Genomic DNA, 23,480 nt, shown 5'->3' with positions numbered 1-23,480 from the left:
ACTTCACCACTACCGCAGACTGAATGTAGAGTCTGAGGAATGACATTTGTAAGTAAGGCTTCTCCTTATAATTTACATGGCATGCTTAACATGAATGCAGTTAGTGAAAACCACTGCCTTTTTCTAATCTGACGTTGCAGATCTTTATATTTTACAGAGAATCTGATCACAATCAAGTGGTCGTTATAAAGAAAAAATAAGAATTTTGAGCCTAATGAGAAGGCTTGTTTCTGTCAAGCTGCTACGAGTTTCAAGCTGGCTGGCTGGCTTATTTTAAAGAAGATAAGGGTGTAAGTAGTATATAATGATACCTTTCCTCATCAAACGAGCCTTGACAGCTTTCCACGCCCCTTTAGGGCGGGATATCTGGTCCCTATGATGTCATATCCTGGGCGTGGCCCCCTGGGGCTTCCCCCGGAAGTTCTGCCTGGGCAAAATCCTGTCCCGGAAGTGATGTAGATGTGTTTAACAGGCCCCGGGTCCTTAGCGGGGGTGTCCCACCGGATGTGACATCATGGGGGCTATCGGGAAGGTCCCCCCAAGGGTTGGGGCCCCAAGGGGACTTCCTCCGGATGCCCCCCAAAGAACCGGAAGTGTGGAGCGGGGTTTTGAAGGGTGGGGCGTGGCGTGCAGGGTGTATATATACAGATACGTATTGGGGGATGTACAAGCCGTTCCTGAAGCCTTGGAAAAAAAAAACGAAAACTCAAAAGACCTCAATACCAGGAATTATGAAGCGCTACAGCTACTACTCTAAGGACAATACATCTGCTGAGGATTTGAAAACCCTTCAAAAATATTACAGCCCTGAAAGTCCGCCGGCACCGGCGCTAACTGTCGAAGGGGGTCCTGATGACACAGCGGCTATGGGTACATTATGTGAGCATTTTGATATGTTGAATCTTGGGAGTGGGAAACAGCCGGGTGTCATCGACTCTGGTGTGGATGACGCCTACACCGATGCAGACTATATGGATATGAATGAGGCTGTTCTGATGAGGAAGAAGATGATAATATAACCCTTTTGGAGACTGTAACGGCTCAATCGTTTGCGGCGGCTGTTGTGAAAACGTGTTTGAAGCGGGACTATTACAGTTGGTATGAAGGGCATAAATACGGATGCCCGCAACAGGATGCTCATGATTGTTTACTCCCGAATTATCAATCTGTAGCAATACGGGCGATATGTCAGATGTTGAAGGCATATAACGTTTATCAGATGCTTAAAAGGGTTTATAAAACCATGGGTATGCGTGTACATGCGAGTGTGGGGGGCCTGCTAACACAAACAATCTTGGAAATTCAAACGTGTCGCAAGCCTGAGAAAAAAATGAAATCTTTACGCCTGGCAGGCCCCGTGATTTTTAGAAACTATATAACCCGTTTAATCAGGTAGAGGTTGTCTCTGAATTAACCTATTTGGGAGCAGAATTAAGATCCTTCCCATCTAGGTTTAATCTGATGGCTTCTATGGATTTAAAATTGATCAAGTTGGGAGCCCAGATGAAAAAAATCCATTCTAAGTTTGGCAGATTTACCATCTTTCCCCTTATAAGATTTTATATCGGGAAGGTAGTTCCCATTATTTTATATGGCATGGTGGCATGGACTACAATTCTCTAGCCTTTGACATAGACTGGGATGTTATCGAATCAAAGATTTGGAAACGTACTTTGGGACTCCCTGATTGTGTTCCGATCGTCTCCCTACGATATGAGTTTGGTCTGTCTTCACTCAGATCATGGCTAGCCTGGAAGTGGCTTACTCTTTATAGGTCAATTCTTGATCCCCCTAAGAATTCACTTTTCGAAGATTCTGATGTAGAGTGGGTGCATGGCAATAATGTTTTTCTATGTAGGTTAGAATCAACATGTTTGGAATTATTGTCCCGTTGTGATTCTGATGCTGAGTCCCTCCTACAGAACCCTTTAAAAGTGAAGAAAAAATCGAAACTGGCTGATTGGATTCATACGATTGAGGAGATGCGGGGAACTAAAAGATCAGCTTCCCTCACACTCTTAGATAAGCGTTTATCGTTCCTTCCAGCTTATCCCCTAGCTTTTGGTTTAGATCTGCTTTTTTGAGATTTCGTTTAAATCTACTCCCTACCCTAGAATTACTTGCTATAAGGGATAAAGAAGGGGGTACTGCTCCAATCTGCGATAGATGCTTAACTATGGAAGTTCAGACCACTAAACATTTACTTTCTAAGTGCCCCGGGACTTGAAGTGTCAGGGCTAGTTCTTTTGGCAGATTTGTTCATAATGAGTCTCATTTAAATTCTGATGATTTCTGGGCGAGGTTATCGTCAGGCAATGAGATGGCTTTATCAATTGAAGTGGGTAGAGTTTTAAAGGAATGGAAGCTAGTAATAACTTGAATTCTCTTTTGTAAAGAATTTGGTTGTTAGATTGTCTCTCATCTTGTCTTTTTATCTTGATTTTTTTTATTCTTTTATTATGAGATATGTGTACTTAAAAACTGTAAAGGTTTGTTTTTATTGTTTTATGTAATATTTTGTCTGTGAAATGTGTTAAAAGTCAAATTGGGGCTATTGCACTTTAAATAAAAAAAAAAAATAAAAAAAAGAAACCATATAACCCGTTTAATACAGAGAGACTTTTCTAACCTGTACAGGCTGAGGAGTAACCCGCAGAGGTGTCCGGTTCCGCAAAAGCTTGTTTTTTAAAAAGATGAAAACACAGTAATACTGCTCCTTATATGTGTACCGTTGTTTCTAGGGTAACGTTTCTGGAGGAAAAACCGGACGTGTGGAGAGCTATCTGATGCCTGTACGGCTGTGTGGGGAAAAACTTTTATACGCTATGCGGAAGGCGAGAATAGCGGTAAACACCCCACCCCGGCTGTGGCGTTTTGATGTACCGAGATTTCAAGATGCACGGATGTGTCAAAGTGTAATTTGTAGCACCATCAAGATGTCGGCGTGTGATGAATACGGTTCTGTATTCCGATACAACTGGGGTTCTTTATACATGGGCCCTAGAACTGTTTTGAGGCACCATGTGGCTTCCTACGCCTTAAAGGTCTTGTTTTACAGGCCTCTGAACTATCTGAACTATTAAATGCTACAAGTGTCTGGTGTCTACAGAGTTACAGGCGGGGTAACCACGTTGATGTGTATAGCCTGTTATATGATGCGTCCAATAAAATATCAGGGGTGGTAACTGTTTGACACCCCGTACATGTATACCAAACAGTATAAAGAAACATTTAAATAAAACGCCATACACCAACCCTGCGTCTGCTTATTTTTTTTGTAGTGCATCAATGGCTAACAACACACGTTCAAGATTGCATGAATGCTATTATGATAAATCTGGTGTTGGGAGTTATGGGGGTGTTGATGCGCTTTATCGAAAATTACAGCGTGATAAACACCCTATCACGCGTGGAGCTATTAAGACATGGCTATCCGGCCAGGAGACGTATACCCTTCATAAAAATGCAAGAAAACATTTTAAAAGAAGAATGACCATTGTCGCGTCGGAAGGTATGCAGTGGCAGACAGACCTGGCGAATGTTTCTAACCTTGAAAAGCAGAACGATGGTGCGCGGTACATTCTGACGGTGATAGATGTTTTATCAAAATATGCATTTGCAGAGGCCTTGCGGGATAAGACTGGTTCAAGAGTGGCGGCGGCCTTCAAACATATCTTCAGCAAGGGTCGCGTACCTGTAAAATTACAAACTGATGCCGGTAAGGAATTTCTGAATAGGCCCCTTGCAAAATCTTCTAAAGCACCACAGCGTGCATCATTTTATAACCCACACGGAAGTTAAAGCGGCGGTTGTTGAACGTTTTAATAGAACCCTAAAATCTAAACTATGGAGATATTTCACAGCCTATAATACACAACGCTATGTGGATATATTACAGACTTTTATCGATGTGTATAATGACAGCTACCACTGGTCTATTAAAATGCCTCCCCGGGCTGTAACCTCTGAAAACTCATTATCAGCGCGGCGAAACCTGTATGCTGGACGGCTATCGGATAAGATCAAGAAAGCATCCTTTCGCGTAGGGGACCACGTCCGAGTATCCAAGTTAAAAGGTGTCTTTACAAAAGGCTGCCAACAGTCCTTTACTGACGAAATTTTCATAGTGGCAAAAGAATCTGTGAAAGAGGGGGTATAAATATATCAGCTGAATGATTATGCTGGTGAAGTTGTAAGCAGTAATTTCTACACAGAGGAGTTACAGCACCTGGTAAAATGGCACGGATGGCCTGAGAAATTCAACAGTTGGGTCAACGCGGCCTCTCTAGAGGATCTAAAAAGCAGAGACAATCCCTGAGAAGAAGAAGAAGATGGAAAACACCGGCTTTTATATCACCTTGCCCAGTAACGCCTCTTTAGATATATTCCCCAAAAACGAAATATCGGATTATTCTGTTAAACTGGCTAAACCCATTAATTTACAAGGTCCGTGGGAAGCGGGGTTGATGGAGCTTCAGTACCCCCATACCTGGGACACCCTGGACAAAAGAGATGTGGAGAACCTGCTGAATTGATAAATGTGGGTTTTCCTCACGGCTTCTACCCCACAATACAGGCGCTGCTAGATACTATCTACAAATCAATCGCGAGTCTCGAGCGCTATGCAGATATACACCTGTTTCTAAATAACTCATGCCGTAAAGTATTTGTAAGATCACCCGATCTTACCGTGGAGTTTATATGTAGCGGGAAACTCTCGATGGTGTTGGGGAACCTTCAGCATATAAAAAATAATACTAAAAATACGTTAAAAACACATGCAGATATTGTATTTTACAGCCTCATGATCTACAGCGATATAGTAGAATACCAAAGGGTTGGTGATTCATACGCCCCCCTGATGCGGACCGCACAAGTCAAGGACGAAAATAACGGCATTGTTAATATACAATACATGAAGCCTGATTATATTCCTGTTTCTAAGTGTCATTTTGATACCATCAACATCCAGATAAGGGACGATCAGGGAGATCTGGTCTCATTTAAATACGGGAAGGTCCTGGTGAAACTACACCTGCGCCCTAGACGCGAGAGAGACTATTAGAAAATGGTAATCATGAAGAATTACGTGGAGCCGCACGCTTATAGGAATTATTACCGCAGACAAGCCGGTTATGGAAATCAGCCCTACTTCCAACGTGCGCCTGTGATGTATGGTGAGGGGCTAGGAAGTATTTTTAGAAGTCTTTTTCGGAGAGCCATGCCCTTCCTGCGCAAAGGGTTTGAATTAGCCAAGCCGCATATGAAAACAGCTGCTACAAACATTGCTAAGGATGTGGTGTCTACTGCAACAACCTCCATCGCAAATCGTTTCAACCAACCAGCACAAGAGGGCTCGGGTCTGGTTTACGTGGGTAAAAGCCCTGCAAAAAGAAAAAGGCGAGCTTCACGCCGGCGGGGGCCTCCGAAGCCGCATAAAAAACGAAGAACAACCACCAAAGCCGCTCAGAAGAGAAAACGCACGTCAAAGAACAGACGGGTGAAGCGAAATAAAAACAGACCCGGCATCAACATTTTCTAAAAGATGGCCTTTATCCACTGTGCCTCGGGGGAATGTGTGAAATCGGAACTAGATCTGTTTGTCGTGCCCCCGACACAGACAAGCATCGAAAACAGTTTTTTCATGGAAGTTGCGCCCCTCGCAGCACTATCTCCATTAGCCCCCATCGAGTTTTACATATCGGGCTCAACAGAGACGTACCGGGATTCGAATGACACCTTGCTCTACCTAACCTACAGAATAACAAAAGAGGATGGGACGGCTATCTGTGCAGCGGCGAAGGTGGCCACGATTGCCTATCCGGTGGCCACCCTTTTCAACCAGGTGGACATCACTCTAGGTGATCGCATGATTACACAGAGCGACAATATGTATGCCTATAGAGCGTATATTGAAAGCATTCTGAACTACAGCAATGACACTTTGGACACCCAGCTGACTGCAGGGCTTTTTTATAAAGACACGGCGGGGCATATGGAGGATTATGCTCTAAATGGAAACAACAAGGGCTTTATAAAGAGATCAGCGTATGCAACAGGTAGCAGAAACTTTGATTTACTAGGGCGTCTACACTCGGATCTGTTTTTCCAGGAGAAGCTGATGGTGAATGGTGTTGATCTGAAAATTAAACTCTCGCAAAATAAAGATGCTTTCTGTTTGAACAGTGATGATGCTGAAGCCTACAAACTGGTAATAGTATCAGCGAGTTTATTCATTAAAAGGGTCAACGTGTCACCGACGGTCAGACTCGTGCATGCTGATGCTCTACAAGTATCTAACGTGAAATACCCTGTGGAGAGGACCTCCTTGAAAATCTTCAGTGTACCAGCGGGCAGCCGTGTCGCCAGTCAAGATAACTTATTCTTGGGACAGCTACCTAAAATAATCGTTATTGGCTTTGTGGATAACACCGCTTTTTCAGGGGATTACGCAAGCAATCCTTTTAATTTTAAACATTACAACATTAACTACGCCGCCCTTTTTAAGGATGGGGTCGTCATCCCCGCCAAAGCCTACAGCCCTAGTTTTCAACAGAAAAATACAATTAGGGAGTATCTGGGACTAGTCTCCATCAGCGGCAAACACATGCGCGATAAAGGATTTGTGATACCACGTGACGACTATGATGATGGCTACACCTTGCTGGCTTTTGATTTGAGACCCGATAATGCATCATCAGGACATTATAATCTGATTAGGAATGGTAATTTACGACTTGAGGTCCGGTTTGCTGCACATTTACCAAGTACTGTGAATCTCATTATTATGGCCCTATTTGACTCTGTCATAGAACCCAACAACCAGCGACAGGTGCTGTACGATATGTAATGGATACCTACCAGATCATGCGTTTCCTGCGAAAAGACAAACATGCTGTGAAAACATTTCGAGGCGTGTATTCGTGTGATAACATTCCCCAGGGTATACCGGGGGAGCTGCCCATCAGCTTTGTTGTGAACACCGACCCCCAGCATCAAGAAGGAACACATTGGATAGCTATGTTTATAGACACTGTTGCAATAACTGTTTTTGATAGTCTGGGGTGTTTCCCAAGCCACCCTATATATGACGGCGATCTACTGGACTATGTTAAACATATAGCACCCATAGTACATTATAATAGAGCCCAGGTGCAGCATTCTGAAGCCGTGACATGTGGGCAGCATGCTTGCTACTTTGTATCTAAAATGTCTGAGAAACAGGCACTGCGGGCTGTTATGCAAACCCACTCTCTTGATCTCAGGCAGAATGATCGGATGGTGACGGCTTTTGTGAACAAACGTAAATATCGCCCGCCACCTGTAAATGTATATAGTTTTTGCCAGAAATGTAAGTGTGTTAATAATCAGTAGATATGTGTACAGGGCTAAATAAAAACATCTTGTACTTTTAAACAACCGTCTCCTTCTTACTTGTGTCATGTTTAATATTTTTTTTTAAACAAAAAAACAAAATGTTATACTAGCCATGCTTGAAATAATTAGACGCAAAACGTATGGTTGGTATAAATAATAATGTTCTTTTATTACAAACAGAACCTTTGTTTATACAGGCTGCAGCGGGTATAGATATAAAGACATTTACATAAACACGTATTTTATTACAAACAGCGCATTTGTTTAATCAACAGGTGTGCGTATACTTATAAAAAACAGATACATAAACCATATACATATACATATGACAAAGGTTAAAAACTGTTCTTAAAATTAAGAGAAAACACAGTTACACACTAAACCAGGCCTCGCGTTTGGGTTTATTTTTCTTTCTTCTTCTCTTTACGGAAATATCTAGGGACTCAACATCCTCGGACGTGGTTTTAACACCAGTGTCTTTCAATGTCTCAAGCAGTTCGCGATGCCCCATGTTTCCCACTAAAGTGGCAGGAATGTTTAAGTCCGCAGCAGATTGCATGAACAGATCCCAGCCTCTAGGCTTTTTGTGTCTTCCAAAGGCCTGTGGGTTGGTAATGCTGTGAACTAAATCATGGACATTTGAACCTTTGACAGGCGTACCTTTATATACAAACTCCCCTTTTGCGTTCCAGGGTACCAGCCCCTGCTCACCGGTCATCTTGTTCAACAATAATTCCGCATTCTTACGATAACAGGGGTTAATGGTATTCAGGATTTCAGAGACCAGGGGATCAGAAACGGGGTGTCCGGGACTTGTGTTGCCGAGACTCGTAGGCTCTTCAGGGGGCATGTACAATGTTAGCTTGTTCTCATTGGCGGCTTGTCTAAAATGTGTTAAGTATTTCTGGAGAATCGCGGAATAGAGGGTAACCTTGTCGTAGTCTGATAAATCATGCCGACGTAGGACATCTTGCATTTCAGAATCGATCCGGAGGGTTGCTGATTTTCAAATATCAGGCTCTTCCCTGTTATGGGTGCTCAGACCATCCAGCTGACGCTTGTCAACCAGATACATCCTCTGACTGTGCTCCATTAACCGCCCCCTAGAAGCCTGGTGGTCAGAGGCAATGCAAGGCCTAGGAGTGCTCCTATGAAACCTCCGGATTGTTTTAAAAGCTTTCTTTTAACTTTTATGGAGGCCCGCTTGTTACCCAGCTTCTTGAGGATTAGCTTCTTCTTTTTTAAGACACCTAGTTGACGGCCGCATAGCGGTACGTTCCCCCTGACAGTATTGAAGGCAATCTCGGTTATAGCCGATACTAGATCATCAGAAGCCGAGCACAGAATGGCCCTGCGTTGCTGGGGCGGTGCCGTTACTAGCATTTTAAGGAGAGCGTAGTTCCGCCGTATACGTGCCGTCATGATGGACGGTCGCTGGTACTAATGAGGTCTGTTTTGCACCTCACCGGGTTTTTCTAGAGGGCTTCTGTATGTAGACGACCGGTAAATCCGGATGGAAAAAACCCGTGCGCAGTCGGTAGTCCTCTAAGGTGTTTGTCTTTAAATCCACCAATAAGTAGCCATAAGGTTTACAGGTAGCGTCTTCAAAGGCCTCCATGAAAAATCGGCTGTTACCCGGATACATCTGGCGTGCTAGAACTGAGAATTGTTGTTTATCTCTGGGGTTCTTAAACAGAATGATATAAGTGGCGTTTAGAGTTATCGAGCGGTTGCCCTTCCCCTTGTAGAATAAATTCTGTACAATGTAGCAGATACTAAGGCTCCTATGATGTGAGTATTGGGTAAAAGCCTTTTCCAATTCGGGGCTCTGACCGCCCTCCATCATGAGATCTACGATAATCATGTTAATAAGGTTTGGTGGTATCAACCGATCATCATTCAGAGTCTCTGGTAACCCCTCCACAAACTTCAGATGCTGTATTTTAGAGGCCAGTTCGTTATACAAGTTCTGCCAGCACGAATAAAACCAGATGACATTATCAGGTGGGGCCGACATGGTGGTGTGGGCATTTTCTAGGAGCTGTTTGATAAAATAACTTTTACCGCAGCTGGAAGGACCCGTTAGCACGCATGAAAAAGGGTGTTGAAGGCGCGTGTCCATCATACACGATGCTTCCTTTTCAGTAACCGTAGGGTAATGTTTTGTAGTTGTTTGTGAGCACCCTTTTATCAAACACCACCCTCAAAGTCTTCTGCAGTGTCTGGGTGCTGATCTCCCAGCGTTTTTTCTCCCGCACTATGGATGGCTGCTGCACCACAATAGATTTGATGGTGTTTTCTAAAGTGTACTCACGCACCAGCTCTTTCAAACTGTCAAAATGGATCTTCAAGCTGTTGCTGACATTCAAAGTGATGCCTTTTACTTTCATACAGACCGCCCCTGAGGATGTGCGATAGGAATATGTTTTGGGCCCTGCAGAAACAAATTCTATAATGTGCTCACCAGGAGCTAATTCACTTGTTAGATTACCCAGATAGCACCCATTGGGGGATTCTCCTGGCCGGGGGCGCTAACAGTCGGTGTCGTGGTACAGACACCTCTCCTGGAGAGCATCCATGACTGTATAAAGTTCCAGACGGGCATGAGCGGTTGTGAAACAGGTGATGAATATGTTTATATTGTTGGAACACGTAGGGTACTCCTCAGCGTATTTCCAACAGAGGCATGCCGTTTCCTCATCTATAAACTGCAGGCTTGAAATGTCATAACCTGCGTCAAAAAGATAGGCTGTCAACTTATCAGGGTCGGTTATAATAGATGTGTTTGGTAAATTTGTTCTCTGAGCAGATTTACCCCATAAGGAATTTAAGCACAGCTTGGCTAGCTGCCGTCTGGAAGGGTTATTCTCGATGAATTCTGGTCTTAAACGGATACCCTGATGTGTGTAATAGTCATCTATGTACTTCTGGCGGGCTGCGGGGTCATCGCAGCCCTCGGGGTATCCTGAAGCTTCTTGTTTGCTCCGCAGGAACATACGACTGTACTCGCAAAAGAGTTCTACCGTAATGTTCTCAAAGTGCCATATTTCATGAATCTTCCCCAGACGGTACCCTTTCTGCAAGGCTACTTCTAACTCGACGGTACACCAGGTACCCGTGATCGAGCGTTCCTCATCGCTATGTGTGCATTTTTCAGTCTGTTTTGACTCTGCACAAGCCATGCACAATGGGAACATGAGCTTACCAGAAATCCTCTGAGGGAGGACCGGAAAATAAAGCTTCTTAGGGGGGTACACCTGGCATTTGATCAGTCCAAAATACTGCTTAATATCCCCAAAATGTTCATAGATGATCCGTGGGTGTCCTAAAGGATAGGGTTTTGAATGATTGATAAAGGGGTAGAGGCTGGTCAAGTCTAAGTAGTGTATCTTCTCACCAGGGGCTGTTTCGTGGTAGAGCTTGATGGCATTAGTCCTACCTCCAAAAAGAGCATCACGCGGTTCTAGGGGTTCTGGTAAATTCTTATGCTTGAGAAAAATCTTTAAATCAGAATCTTTTTTCAACATTTCGGTCCACTCATGCTCCCAAAGCATAATAACGCGCAGACCCCTGGTCTCAAGAAAATTCTTTTTTAAAAGAGTTCTCCTGTAAAGATGATCATACGTACACCCCGTCAGGGTGTTATAGTCATCTTTCTTATAACATTGTGGACACCCGTGATAAAAACACCCATTAAACTCATAGGCCATCTGCACACCGTTTAAAGACGCATAGCCGTCTAGAAAATAGGGTCCGATCTTTTTCTCTCCTCCGCGCAGGGCATGTTGTATAGGTGTCTTGATCTGTTCAGACATATACATTAGCCACTGGATGGAGGGTGTGGAAAATCGTTTCTGGCGTCCATGATACATGTCTGGGGGTATGAGGGCTATTGTTTCAGACTTTAGAAACAGTTGCTTGTATATATGCATACATATGCTAGCCAGGGTGATGAATGTAAAGGGATCTACATATGTAACAAAATGTATCTTCATCTCGGGGTTTTCAGGATCATCCATAGTGTGGACCTGTCGGGTCATGTCTATGATGCCGTCTCGAAAACTGTTGCAGGCTGTTCTCAAAATATTGACGTCTTCACGACAATAGGTTTTTAGTTCTCTCTTAAAATCAAAAACCTGTGTTCGGGCCTCCGTATACCATTTAAGAAACGCCTCCTTGTCATCAGGCATCATGTATTCCGACCCATAACACTCCATAGGGGGGATGGCTCCCACATAGTTCTGATTCTGTACCGTATTAAAGAAATGGGGGAAATACCCTTTGGACCCAGGGAAGCCAAAAGCCTTAGGCAGTTTGCTTAATTTCATGGGTAGAAAATTCAAACTGTCGATAAAGCGGATTTTAAGGTCTGGCACAGCGAGGAGTTTCAACTTTGCACCCTGAGTTATCAGCTTGACGTCGACTCTCTCTTTAATCAGTTGTTGTATTATGAAGAAGACATCGTAGCCCTGACTGTTGTGTGCCAAAAAGCTATACCCGTGGAATTTTTTTGTCAGAAATGTTGTAATGAAGCGGCTGACGCAGTCAATTCCAGCGAATTACCAACTGTCGTCACGAGTCAGATGCCTGGCATAGATATAGTTGGGTATGTGTATGCCGGTCTCCTGCATGCACTCCATATCTAAGATTATGTAATTCTCGGTTTTGGCTATTTCTTTCGGGTGTGTCATATAACACTTGTGTTCATCCACGGAGACCACTTCTACATCACAGCGGGGACATATCCGACCCTTACATTCATGATTGGCCTTTATAAAACGGCCACAGCAACTGCAGTCTGTTTTAAGATGACATACGACTGTACCTTGAGCCGCCTTTTCAACGTGTTGTTGAAGACAGTCTTTGGATCGGGCAAATGTTTTACACCGGGGACATTTAAAGCCTGATTCACTGGTCACCACGCAACCGTCTCTCTGACACATGTTACAGTGTAAGTGGCACCTGTGAGTGGTTTTATTGCTGTATATGTGACAACAATGCGGGCATAAATTGCGAGCCCCTAGGAAACTCCGAAGGTTTAAGATTCCATAATAGTGCTGCTTGTGGTGTAAAATATATATAGTGTTCTTATTCACATTGTCACCTGCCGGGAAGTATTTCCAAACCCTGTCCTCATTATACAGGATTTTGATAGGCACACCAAAGTGATCCTCAAATAAACGCAGATTAAAACCAACCATAACATCAGGCGGTATACTCAATGTGCTGTGAACCTCCATAGCTCTTGCCTGAATGTATCCATCCGTAACGGTTCTAGGCTCTAGCAGGCCTATAATGCTTGCAGCCATACATATGTTCAGGTCCCCGTAATTAAAATCCAAGAGCCAGCGTTTCTTCTTGGAAAACACCATACTGTAAAGGGTTTTCTTCAGGGGTCTGTACACACCACCCTCTCTAGCCCTGACAACCACCAACACGAGTCTCAAGGGCTCGGTTACGACCAGTTCCGCCTTACTTTGTAGCAGTTTTCCAATGTTTTCTAGAAACTGCAAAACATCAAAGGTCTGCCGAAACGATCGCCTGGTGAAAAGAGGCCTGTTTAAAACAGTGCTGTCTAGGCGTATCTGGACAAAATTGTTAGGCCCAACCGTTTCAAGAATCTGAGAGATGAGCCTTTCAGTAGTTTCTGTGATCACTAAGAGACCTTGACCGGTTGATCTTAACCTATCCAGATTTATAAAGCGGAACACCTCATAGTGTTCAATGCTTCGAAACTTTGGTAGATTTCGCTGGTATGTGCCCATACTCTGCAAGAAAACCGTGTCAGTTTCATCCAGAGGGGGTGTTTTTTGGGGTTGAGCCTCTAAATCTTTAAGGGCGCGCTGCATGATTATCATTTTAGCTTTTCTCAGGCGTTTGAGAAACATTTTCAGCTGCCTGAGGGTTTGAAGCCATTTTAAACGGCGTGCCGGTAAATCTTTTAAAGAGATACCTTGTTTTTTAACAGGGTTTGAGGGGGTGTTTGTGTTTTCCAACACTGGCCGCAGTGTTTCGGGCGCAGCATTTAAGCAGGACTCGGATGTACCCATCCCAGGGTCCACCCCTGTGCTTAAAGGCTCTGGGGGTTCTGCAAAACCAGGCCGGGGCGGTATATGCTTTTGTAGCGCTCAGTTTGTTTTTAAGAGTTGGTGGTGTGTTCTTTTTCATCCTTTTTTTAGCTATGGTGTTCACCCTGTTTTTAGAATCCCTAGCGAAAAGGGCTTGTTTGGCCTTAGACACGCGCTTACGCATGTCTACTAGATGTTTTTTACCAAACAGATGTCTCAAGCGCCAGGCCTGGCATCATAATCTAGAGCTGTTATGCGGGCCTGATAAGTGTTTTTCCTTTCGCAGTTTTTTTAAACCGGGGGCCTGAAATAACTCTTTTACAACGTGTCCCTTTTTAGAAGCACGTATATTTACAAAACTGTTGGCTGTGTTGAGATTCACAGGCGCTGAAATATTTAAGGGTTGTATATTCGAATCTGTACAATAAATGACGGGTATGCGTCTTTGTTGGTTTATACCGTTGGGCCCCCTGTAGGACAGATCAAGGGGTTTCAGGGAATATCCTGTTTCACGGATGACAGATGCATATCCGCAGTTTTGAGACCCTATTTTTATGGGGGAATCTGAAATTATTATAATCGACGTCGCCTCTAGGACGACCCTGGTGTTAGGTTGAACACCCCCACCTTCTAGAGCTTCAGAAGTCCTAATAGATCTCTCGATGTTAGGGACCGTAGGTGTGTATGCCTGGGGGGGTGTTCTATCTCTACAGCCCGGGGGCCACAAGAGCTGATGACCAGAGCCTATGCGGATGGGGATTGCTGGAGAGTACACAGGAGGTGGGGTGATCTCACCCCAAGCCGGAGACCCCTGTGGCGGACTATCATAGACTATGCGGTTGGGGATCGTTGGGGAGTACAAATGAGGGGGTGGGCTCTCACCACAGCTGGGGGTCCACGGACGTGGGCTAACCGTCGCTCTGTCTAAAAGGTTTTCGGAGCCCACTACCGGGAGCCCCGGGCCCGGTATAAGCGCACCCCCTGTCTGTGTCTCCTGGGGAGATACAGCATTCACATGTGCTACAGGTATGAGTGATTCAATAGGCTGTGGTATATGATTGTTGGGAACAATAATACGTTGGGGGTTAATGGGTACTACAACGTTTGCAACCCCTTGAGACACCCACCCCCTTTTAAGCGATAAGCCCCTGTTTTTATTTAAAATGAACTTGTTTGCAGACCCTTGAGACACCCGCCCCCTTTCAAGCGATAAGCCCCTGTTTTTATTTAAAATGAACTTGTTTGCAGACCCTTGAGACACCCGCCCCCTTTTAAGCGCTAAGCCCTGCTTTTCATTTAAAAGGAGCTTTACTGCCCCATCTAACACATCATTACAAACAGCGGCTTTATACAACAGCGGTGTAGGCGGCTGACTTGCAACTGGAGGGGTTCGAGCTGTCGGGGTCACAGTGGACTGCTGCGCTATAACTTCTTTCTCAACAGCAGCACACGCCCCTAAAATAAAAGAAAAAAAACAGTTTTAGTTTTATATTAAAGACCAAGTAATACATTACGGCACATTGTTCAGGTAAAACTCAAGGTATACAAACCCCTTTAAAATATTAAAAGAAACTGGTTGATAAAAATGAGGCCTGTGCAGCACTCTGTAAAACCCCATAACGGACCGATCATGTTCTTCTGAAGACACGCTGAAATATTAACGACACCTGCTATGGAAAAAAAAAGAGTAGCTCTCAGTGATCCTTTAAGCATACTTACATTCTGTACCCCAGCCAGGGTGCGTCCTTTTTAATGACGGGTTCGCCGCAGGTGTTGGGTATCTGGCATGGGTCCTGGGGGTGGCATCAGATGTTGATGGTCCAGCGGTCTAGGGATCTGAGGAGGGTTGTAATGCCGTTGGTCCTACACTGGGTGTATCTGCAATAAAAACCAAAGAAAACAGTTACCACCAGGTTCTACATCAATTCGTCACATGGCAGACCTATGCTTCAAATACATAATCATGTTTTACACTAAAGACTCAATTTGTGGAAAGCATCAGGACTCCTATAAAAAAAAGCATACATGCTTTACAGGGTTCACCTATAATAATTACCTGCTACAAGAGCCGATGCCTCCCGCACATCTGCAGAAGCGGCGCCCGCATGGATCACCACTAGAAAATAAGGAAACAACATATGTTATTGTAAATACCCATTATTAAATAACTATAATCATCTTATGCTCATGCCATAAAACTAAATTATGTATATTAATAACAGTTACTAATAACATCTGTATTAAAAGTACACACCAGCGGTATCGATACTAGGAATTCCGTATTCTGCCAAGAGGTCGATAAGTGCTTCGGAATTTATACATGCGTCTTCCAAGGAGGCATCCCATGCAGCATAGCCATCTGCTGGAAGCAATAAATAAAATAAATAGATAAATAAATAAGCCTCGGGTCTCCCATACTGCAAATGCCCAAACCTTGGGGGTAACAGACACCCGCACGCACAAGAAGCACAACACCCCCTGCTTGGGGCCCTTATTAACCTTGGGGATCAACTCGATGGGGACCTGGACGGGGAGGCTAATAGTTCTGCCCAGCCTTGATGCATAACATTCTTTAAAATGTACAATATACCACACATTTTATAAAAAAAAACCTTATCCCTAGTGTGCGGGTCAAACCGTGTCACAAAAGAAATGAATGGCGATTTTGCAAATGTGGAATACTTTTTTCGTTGGTGCCTGAGACACTCTTATGGCCCAGGCATACCCCAGCCAACCCATGGTTCTGGGTTGGGGCTAGTCGCTTTGACCGGGGTTGATGAATAAATATTATTTAAAAACCCAAAGTGCCCCATTGTGGTGTTTCCTTGTGCTAGCTTTATCAAACAATAACATCAAACATAGTGCAAATGCCTTCCAGAGTTATTTCAAAACAGCTTTCTGAAAGTTAATGGCTTAATTGGAGCATTAAATATGCGACTGTTATAAAATAAAATGCCTAAACCAGGTGTGCCATCATCCCTTTGATTTATAAAGAACAGGGTGTATACTTCAATGAATGCCTGTAACCTGTGGGTTGTTTAACGCTTCTGTAAACCTTTATTTATTTATTTATTTATTTTTGTCTTAAAAGAACATGCATGTCTTTTAAAAATGAATACAGTATTCCTCACAGGTGTTTTATAGAGACTGTAAACCAGGGCTCAAGTCAGGGTAAATGTGAAACATTGACTGGCCACTTTGAATTTATGAGTTAAAGTCGACCTCGTGGGTCAAACATCAGGCGGCTTGCCGCCAGACACTTCACCAGTGCACTATACAGCCTGATGAAAAATAACAAACAACTAAAAGTTAAATGTCCCATTTTGGTTCTGCAAGATCCAGGGAAAACATTTATATTCGGCCTTGGATTTTAAAGCATGCCCACATTTTAACGTTTTCAGAAACACTATCAGAAGAAAATATCCTCTTGCTTTTGAGTGTGTTGATTTTATGAAAGGCAAATGCCATTCGTCCTGTGCAATTTGGGTGGTTATGCAAAGCCAGTTTAATGAAATGTGCATAATTCACCTAAATATGCTAATTTCTGACGGCGTCACATCCCATACAGTTTGTTTATGAGCCCCCCCACTTTACAATTTTAGGACTTGACCCCTGCTGTAAACCAGAAACAGAGGGGAGCAGAGCCTGTGCTGCTAACCCCTGCAGGAACCAATGACTTTTTTTTTTTCAAATGGCCGGGGAGCTGCGAAATTCCACAGCTCCCCAGGCCACCGGAGCACATGTGGCACACAGGCCCCCAACCCCCATGGATTTTTAAATGAGTCCTGGAGGGGTGAACAGGGATGGCTAGGCCCTGTTCACCCCTCCAGGACGAGCACAGTGAACAGCCTCAGGGCCGCCTGATGCCAGAGCCCCAGGCAAGCGTGTTTCAATAGATAAGGATTATCTTATCTATTGAAAAGCGCTTGCCTGGGGCTCTGGCATCGATTTGCGGGGTCTTTGTTCACCAGCCCCCAGCAGCACAACATCAGAGGCAAACCGGGCGCCTCACGTTTTTCGTTTTAAAAAGAAATACAGACTTGTATCTGCATTAAGATGACAGCTGCAAACCGCTGTTATCTTAATGCAAATACAAGTCTGTATTTCTTTTTAAAACGAAAAACGTGTATCAGCATTGGGATGTCTGCGGCTTGCAGTGGTCATCCGCACCATGTAGATGCTAATGCAGCTACATGGTGCGGATGACCACTGCAAACCACGCTCATCTTAATGTAAATAGCCTGCGATGGTGCGGGCTGCATCAGGGGCGCCTGGTCCACAGAGCTTTAGGGGAGCTGGGCCCCCAGGACCTCATAAGGAGGCCTAGCTCCTGAAAGGGGGCTGTCAAAGCGCTACACTTAAGGAACATTTGGAGGGGAATGATGTTTTGAGAAGTAATACTTAAACAATCTTTCCCCTCCAAATGGTCCTTAGGCGTAGCGCCTTGACACCCAAGAGCTATGACGGCTCTTTATGAAAAGCAGGCATAGCTCTTAAAAAGTGGGTATCTAGGCACTACACCTAAGGACCATTGGGAGGAGACTGGGGGGTTTAAGTGTTATGGCACAAAGAAACACCCATTATAATTCATTCATCACAGACTAAAATGCTCTTAAATTGTAAAAAAAAAATAAACATTTAGAATGTGCAAGATTGTGCATTCCTGCCAATGCCACCTTACTACAGCAACAAGATAAAACAGGGAGAACTGCAGTTTCCAATGGGCGCATAATCATGGCAAAGGGGAACCAGAGCCCCAAATACAGACAAAGACACCCGCAAAATCGGGGCAACTCGCACACCCCTCCACGGGTCCCATGGCTATGCATGCACAATACAAAGGGCCACATTATTATTATCATTATTATTATTATTATTATTTTTTTTTCAAAAGACAGGCCAGACTGGCAATTGTTTTTTAAAAAACTAATACGGGGCAACTACACATATGTCTTTAAAGCACCACACGCTGACCATTGTTTTAAACATAGCGGCCCCCAGCATTTACCCCAGAGTCTAACAAACAAACATATTTTGTACCTATGCACATGTATATATTTTTAAACACAGTGGCATGTCAATAATTGAATATACCTGGGGCAGGACTAAAATCTAGCACAGCCCCTAGTGAAAGGTCTGGGAAGAGGTCCTGTAGGTGAATTAGGAAAAGTTAGCATTTTACATAAAACTAATGGAGGCTGCAGCATGTCAGAGTTTATAGACCCCTTACCTGATAGTTTGTCTGATCCTGCTCCTGCATGGTAGCTGTAACGAGCACGATGGCTTCACACACACACTGGGTCTGCAGCTGGTTAATTCTTAACAGGCGTCGCACAAGGGCTGACAACAGTTAAGCCACCCCTCTTTATAATGGTATCTCAAAAGTGGCGGGCTTTGCAGATATCTGTGAAATTAACTCCAGGTGGTCACCAGCTTCTGCCACTCAAGATAAGGCCCTAGGACTTTGAGACCGGATCTAAGGGTGTTGGGGGAAGGGGAGAGCTGGGGGATGCATGGTCAGCCGGATACCATCCTCCCGGAAATTTCAAGGGCTCCTCCACCGCCTGGGGCTGCATGGGTGTGGCAACATCCCCCGGAAATTCAAAGTGATCCATCAGAGCTGCCCCTCGGGGCTCAGACCACAGCACTTCCACCCCACCCATCCTGCTGAGGGCTGCAAGAACAGACCATGCGGACACCGAGGCCATTTCCGGCCTCCCCTGGAATTTCAGAGATCAACAGCATGTCCGCTGGGCCTGTTCCTGTTAAATTACAGCTGTAACACCACGGGGCTGGGCCCAACATCTTCTTTTGAGCTCTCTCTATATATATAGACGGCTGGCAGGGGTGTGGGGTGAACATGGCTTGCGCAGACCCTTGTGCATGTCATTTTGCAGCCTGAGTGCCTTGAAAAGGACAGAGACCTCCACCGATGGCCCAGTATTCACAAATGGACCCTTGCAGAACCATAGGGTCTTGCTTCACAAGCCTGTTGGACTCAGACCCATCACCCCAACATTTATTATGAATATTATTATTCATAAATTATTATTTTTTTAATTTTTTTTTTAAATGTTTTCTCCCCTGCATAACCGGCTGGAAAATTATGAAATATTAATTTTTCTAATCATACAAAAAAAATGATTAATATTTAATAATTTCCCATTTTTTATATAATTACAAATGAATTTTCGATTTTTTAATATTTTTATTTTTATTTTTTATTTTTCTAATTCTTACCTGTCTTATTATTAGACACCCTGCCATCCTATACTCAAGACCCTCTTTAACACAGCCACCCCTGGTCAACGCCCAAAGCTTCAATCTTATGTATACTTTACCGCACCTGCCCGGTCGCGCTGATGCTGTTTAATCAGAATTTCAACCCGGTCCTCAGGATTGGCTTGGACCTACAGCCAAAACACTGCTATATATATATATATACACCCTGAACCCCACGCCCCACCCTTCAAAACCCCGCTCCACACTTCCGGTTCTTTGGGGGGCATCCGGAGGAAGTCCCCTTGGGGCTCCAACCCTTGGGGGGGACCTTCCCGATAGCCCCCATGATGTCACATCCGGTGGGACACCCCCGCTAAGGACCCGGGGCCTGTTAAACACATCTACATCACTTCCGGGACAGGATTTTGCCCAGGCAGAACTTCCGGGGGAAGCCCCAGGGGGCCACGCCTAGGATATGACGTCATAGGGACCGGATATCCCGCCCTAAAGGGGCGTGGAAAGCTGTCAAGGCTCGTTTGATGAGGAAAGGTATCATTGTATACTACTGGTGTAGATTGTGAAACCCTGATCGGTGCAGGAGATAAGAAATTGACGCGCACAAACAAACGCAGCAGATTGTCACAAAGTGGCTTAAACTACATTGCCATATGGGTTCTTGGTGTTGTGCCAGCAACACAACTATAGCCCCTGAAGAAGTTCCTAGATTCACTCTTCTATGAAGGAATGAAACATGTAGGGTGAATTTATTGGAGCATTCTTTCTCTATTTTGTTAGCAAGTGTTGTGCTATTGACTCAGAGTTGAGGTGTGTACAATTTACAGTCAATTTTTACAGTTTGTTTACGAAGGGTAGTATCACTTTAGCAGTCCATTGCACTTTAAGTTGAAATTTATAATGTTGGTTCTTATCTATTTAGTCATGTTGAATGTTGTACATGTCTAAACTATGTTTTTAAGTTGCATTGATGTGGTCTGAACGTAGTACCCTGATGAAACAAATAGATAATAAATAATTGTTTGCTAAACAGTATGATAACATTGTATCATATTCTCAATATTGATCTGCACTAGCAGCAAAGTACGTTTTTCGGTTCACTTGCAAGTTACTTCACCACGGTCAACTTCCACGCTGCTCCAACAAATGTCCTAGTGTCTCCTGTATGTATGTGTGGGTATGAATGAATGCCATGTGGAGTTTAGGACTGTGCTGTTGCAGAAGCATTCCTGTATGATGTTGTGCTTTGTTCTAGTTGTATATTTGGAGGCTTTGTAGGCTCAGAGGCAGATTAAGTGCAGCGAAGAGGGGGCTGGCATGTGGGATGGATCTGCTGGTGGTGCTGATTGTTTGGTTCTTCGTGCATGTTCAGTATTTTAGTTTTAAGAAGCGAAAACAAGTCTGTACAGTGCTGTAAGGCTCAGGCATGGCGCTTGAGTACCTCTGTGTTGGCTAACTTATGTTAATTAGCACTCTTCACTGGTTATTCACCCCATTGCTCTAATTAGTGTATTATGAACTTTTTTCCTTATGAATTATATTATAATATCACTTGCCGTGCTTTGAATGCAAAGTCTGTGCCTGGTTGTTATATCAATGTTATCACCATTCCAGATTCCAACCTGTCCTTTTCGGGTTGGCAACCTTTAATTACCAATTGTACGGAAATGATAGTCCAATGGTATTTAAAAAATGGTGATGCAAAGTAGTCCCAAAATAGGAAAAAGCATTTATTTGTTTACAAGTGATATCTATTGGGTACATTCTTGAGGAATATGTAGCAGGAATGATAGTACGATATAGCTACACTTTAGATAATTAAATTCCTTTCCCTCCCCATTTCCCAGGTCTGCTTCAAATCTGGTTACAGCGATGATGAGGAGGAGGCCCCCAGACTTTAAACCACTTGGCGATCAGCAGGCAAATGAAGCGAGGACATGGATTAACTTTGAATGTTTTATTTGTATCTATGAAATGTAAAAGTGTTAAAAAAGCAAAACGCAATTCTGTATAAGTTTACAGATTTTGTACATTTGTACTTGAATTGGGGTCAGATGTATATTTTCACTAAAGCTGTACTGAACAAAAGCCATAGTACCACTTCAAAATGTGTGTTTATATAAATATGTATGTAGGTAAATATGTACATATGCACGTGGATGTTTGTGTGTGTGTATGTGTGTGATTGTCGTGTGTATATATAGGCATACCGTCTGAAACTATTTTAAAAGAATGTACGCCCAGAATATTATCTGCGGTGAACGAAAGGCTCATCCGCACCATTCGCCCCTGCGCTGCACATTCAAGTGTCACGTTTGAACTCTAAGGCCCTCATTACGAGTCAGGCGATGGACCATGTTGCTATTAGCACCATGGTCCATGCCGGACTCCAGCATGGTGGATGGCGGAATTACCGCCCCATTCCAAGGTGAGTGGGGCGGTATTTCCCCATTCACCCTTCCCCATTCCCATTTTTGCCCCATAGGGCATAATGGGAATGGGGAAAGGTGCTAAGTACGGTGCCGCAAATTGCGGCACCGTACTTAGCACCAAGGTCACTTTGCGGAATGGGTTTTAACGCCTGCAAAAAGCAGGCGTTAAAACCCGGGACCTCTTAATCAGGCGTTAAGGGTTAACGGCGCCGACAGCGCCGTTAAACCCATAATACATGACTTGTAATGAGGGCCTAAAACACATTCCATTTAATCACTCTTATTTTTCCAGATAATTAATCAGGCCTTGAGAAAACCAAAGCAATCTGTGAAATACCTGTCGGCCACATTTAATTTATTAGCAGGAAGAATGTAATTACTATAAAATAAACAAGACATTTTACAACCTGAGGAGTGACTAAAACAGATGTGCTTCAGTGTTCTTTTGGATGCCAAATCTAGTTGTGCACTAGGAGTCAGCCAAAAGAGGAGACGTGCACTAAACTAGACTGCCTAATATACATATTAGATTAAGGTTGCATGTGCAGCGCCGTGCCAAATGGCACAGACAATCCATCTGTGCATGAGTGTTGGAGGGAAAAAGGGTGGGTTGCCCAACTTAATTCCGCATGCCCACGCACAGCCATAATGGACGGAACAATCCCATGGAGAAGGTCGACCACTGAAGAATTATTTGAACAATTGGGTTTTCTGTGATTTGTTTTTCCTTCCTTCGGAGGATATGTTTCGTACAGTTCAGAGGTCCGGTAGGCCAATTCTTAGTAGCCTTCCATTTCCAATATTAATGGCACCCATTTTCGGTCCAAGCATGGACACAAAGTTGCACTGTCCCCTCACTTCAGGTGACGCTCCAATGTACGCATTACATCGGTTGGAAATGACATTTCAGAGGTAGGAGGAATCCTGCACACTGTGAGCAGCGGTTTATAAAAGGGGCAGGGCTTACTGTGATTTCCCGCCCAAGCTGTGCTTCATTGTGTATGCTGTCCATATTGCCTTATTCACACATAAACATGTAATCCTTTACCGCATGCCTTTGTTGTTCTTCATTTTAGGGCACCGGCTTCATATGTCACACTGGTATATATTTTTCTTCGGGTGGTTTGCTGATGCATTCTGATAATTGTATGTTATGTTGCACAATGATCTGCCCACCTTCATTCTGCCTTTGTTCTGTTAGTACTACTGTCTATATGTACCAACTGTTGTCTCGAATAACTCATCTGGTCAATGGGTCTCCCTCGTTTAATCAGCCTTCTCATTCAGAAACTAGTTGGTATCTAGGAATGGGGCACATTTGGGGGTTGTCTTGGGTACCATCTGTTTTCTCAAGTGATTGGTTGTG

The 23,480-nt window shown here is 43.9% G+C and overlaps 1 protein-coding gene across 3 annotated transcripts in view; it reads left to right on the top strand.

Annotated features, from left to right (window-relative positions):
- The window catches only part of GRK4 (G protein-coupled receptor kinase 4), a 1,171,195-nt gene extending 1,148,034 nt beyond the window's left edge, over positions 1-23,161 (top strand). For all 3 annotated transcript variants that reach the window (XM_069632057.1, XM_069632058.1, XM_069632056.1), the window contains one exon: positions 21,530-23,161. In XM_069632057.1, coding sequence (XP_069488158.1) covers positions 21,530-21,583 — 54 coding nt within the window. In that variant the 3' untranslated portion in view covers positions 21,584-23,161. The remainder of the gene's footprint in view (positions 1-21,529) is intronic.
- The last annotated feature ends 319 nt before the right edge of the window (positions 23,162-23,480 follow it).

The sequence above is a fragment of the Ambystoma mexicanum genome, chromosome 6q (assembly GCF_040938575.1).
Source record: "Ambystoma mexicanum isolate Mex_15411 chromosome 6q, UKY_AmexF1_1, whole genome shotgun sequence".
In the NCBI taxonomy this organism is placed as follows: domain Eukaryota; kingdom Metazoa; phylum Chordata; class Amphibia; order Caudata; family Ambystomatidae; genus Ambystoma; species Ambystoma mexicanum.
The sequence above is the reverse complement of the archived record's forward strand: the minus strand, read 5'-3'. Positions and strand labels throughout refer to the sequence as shown.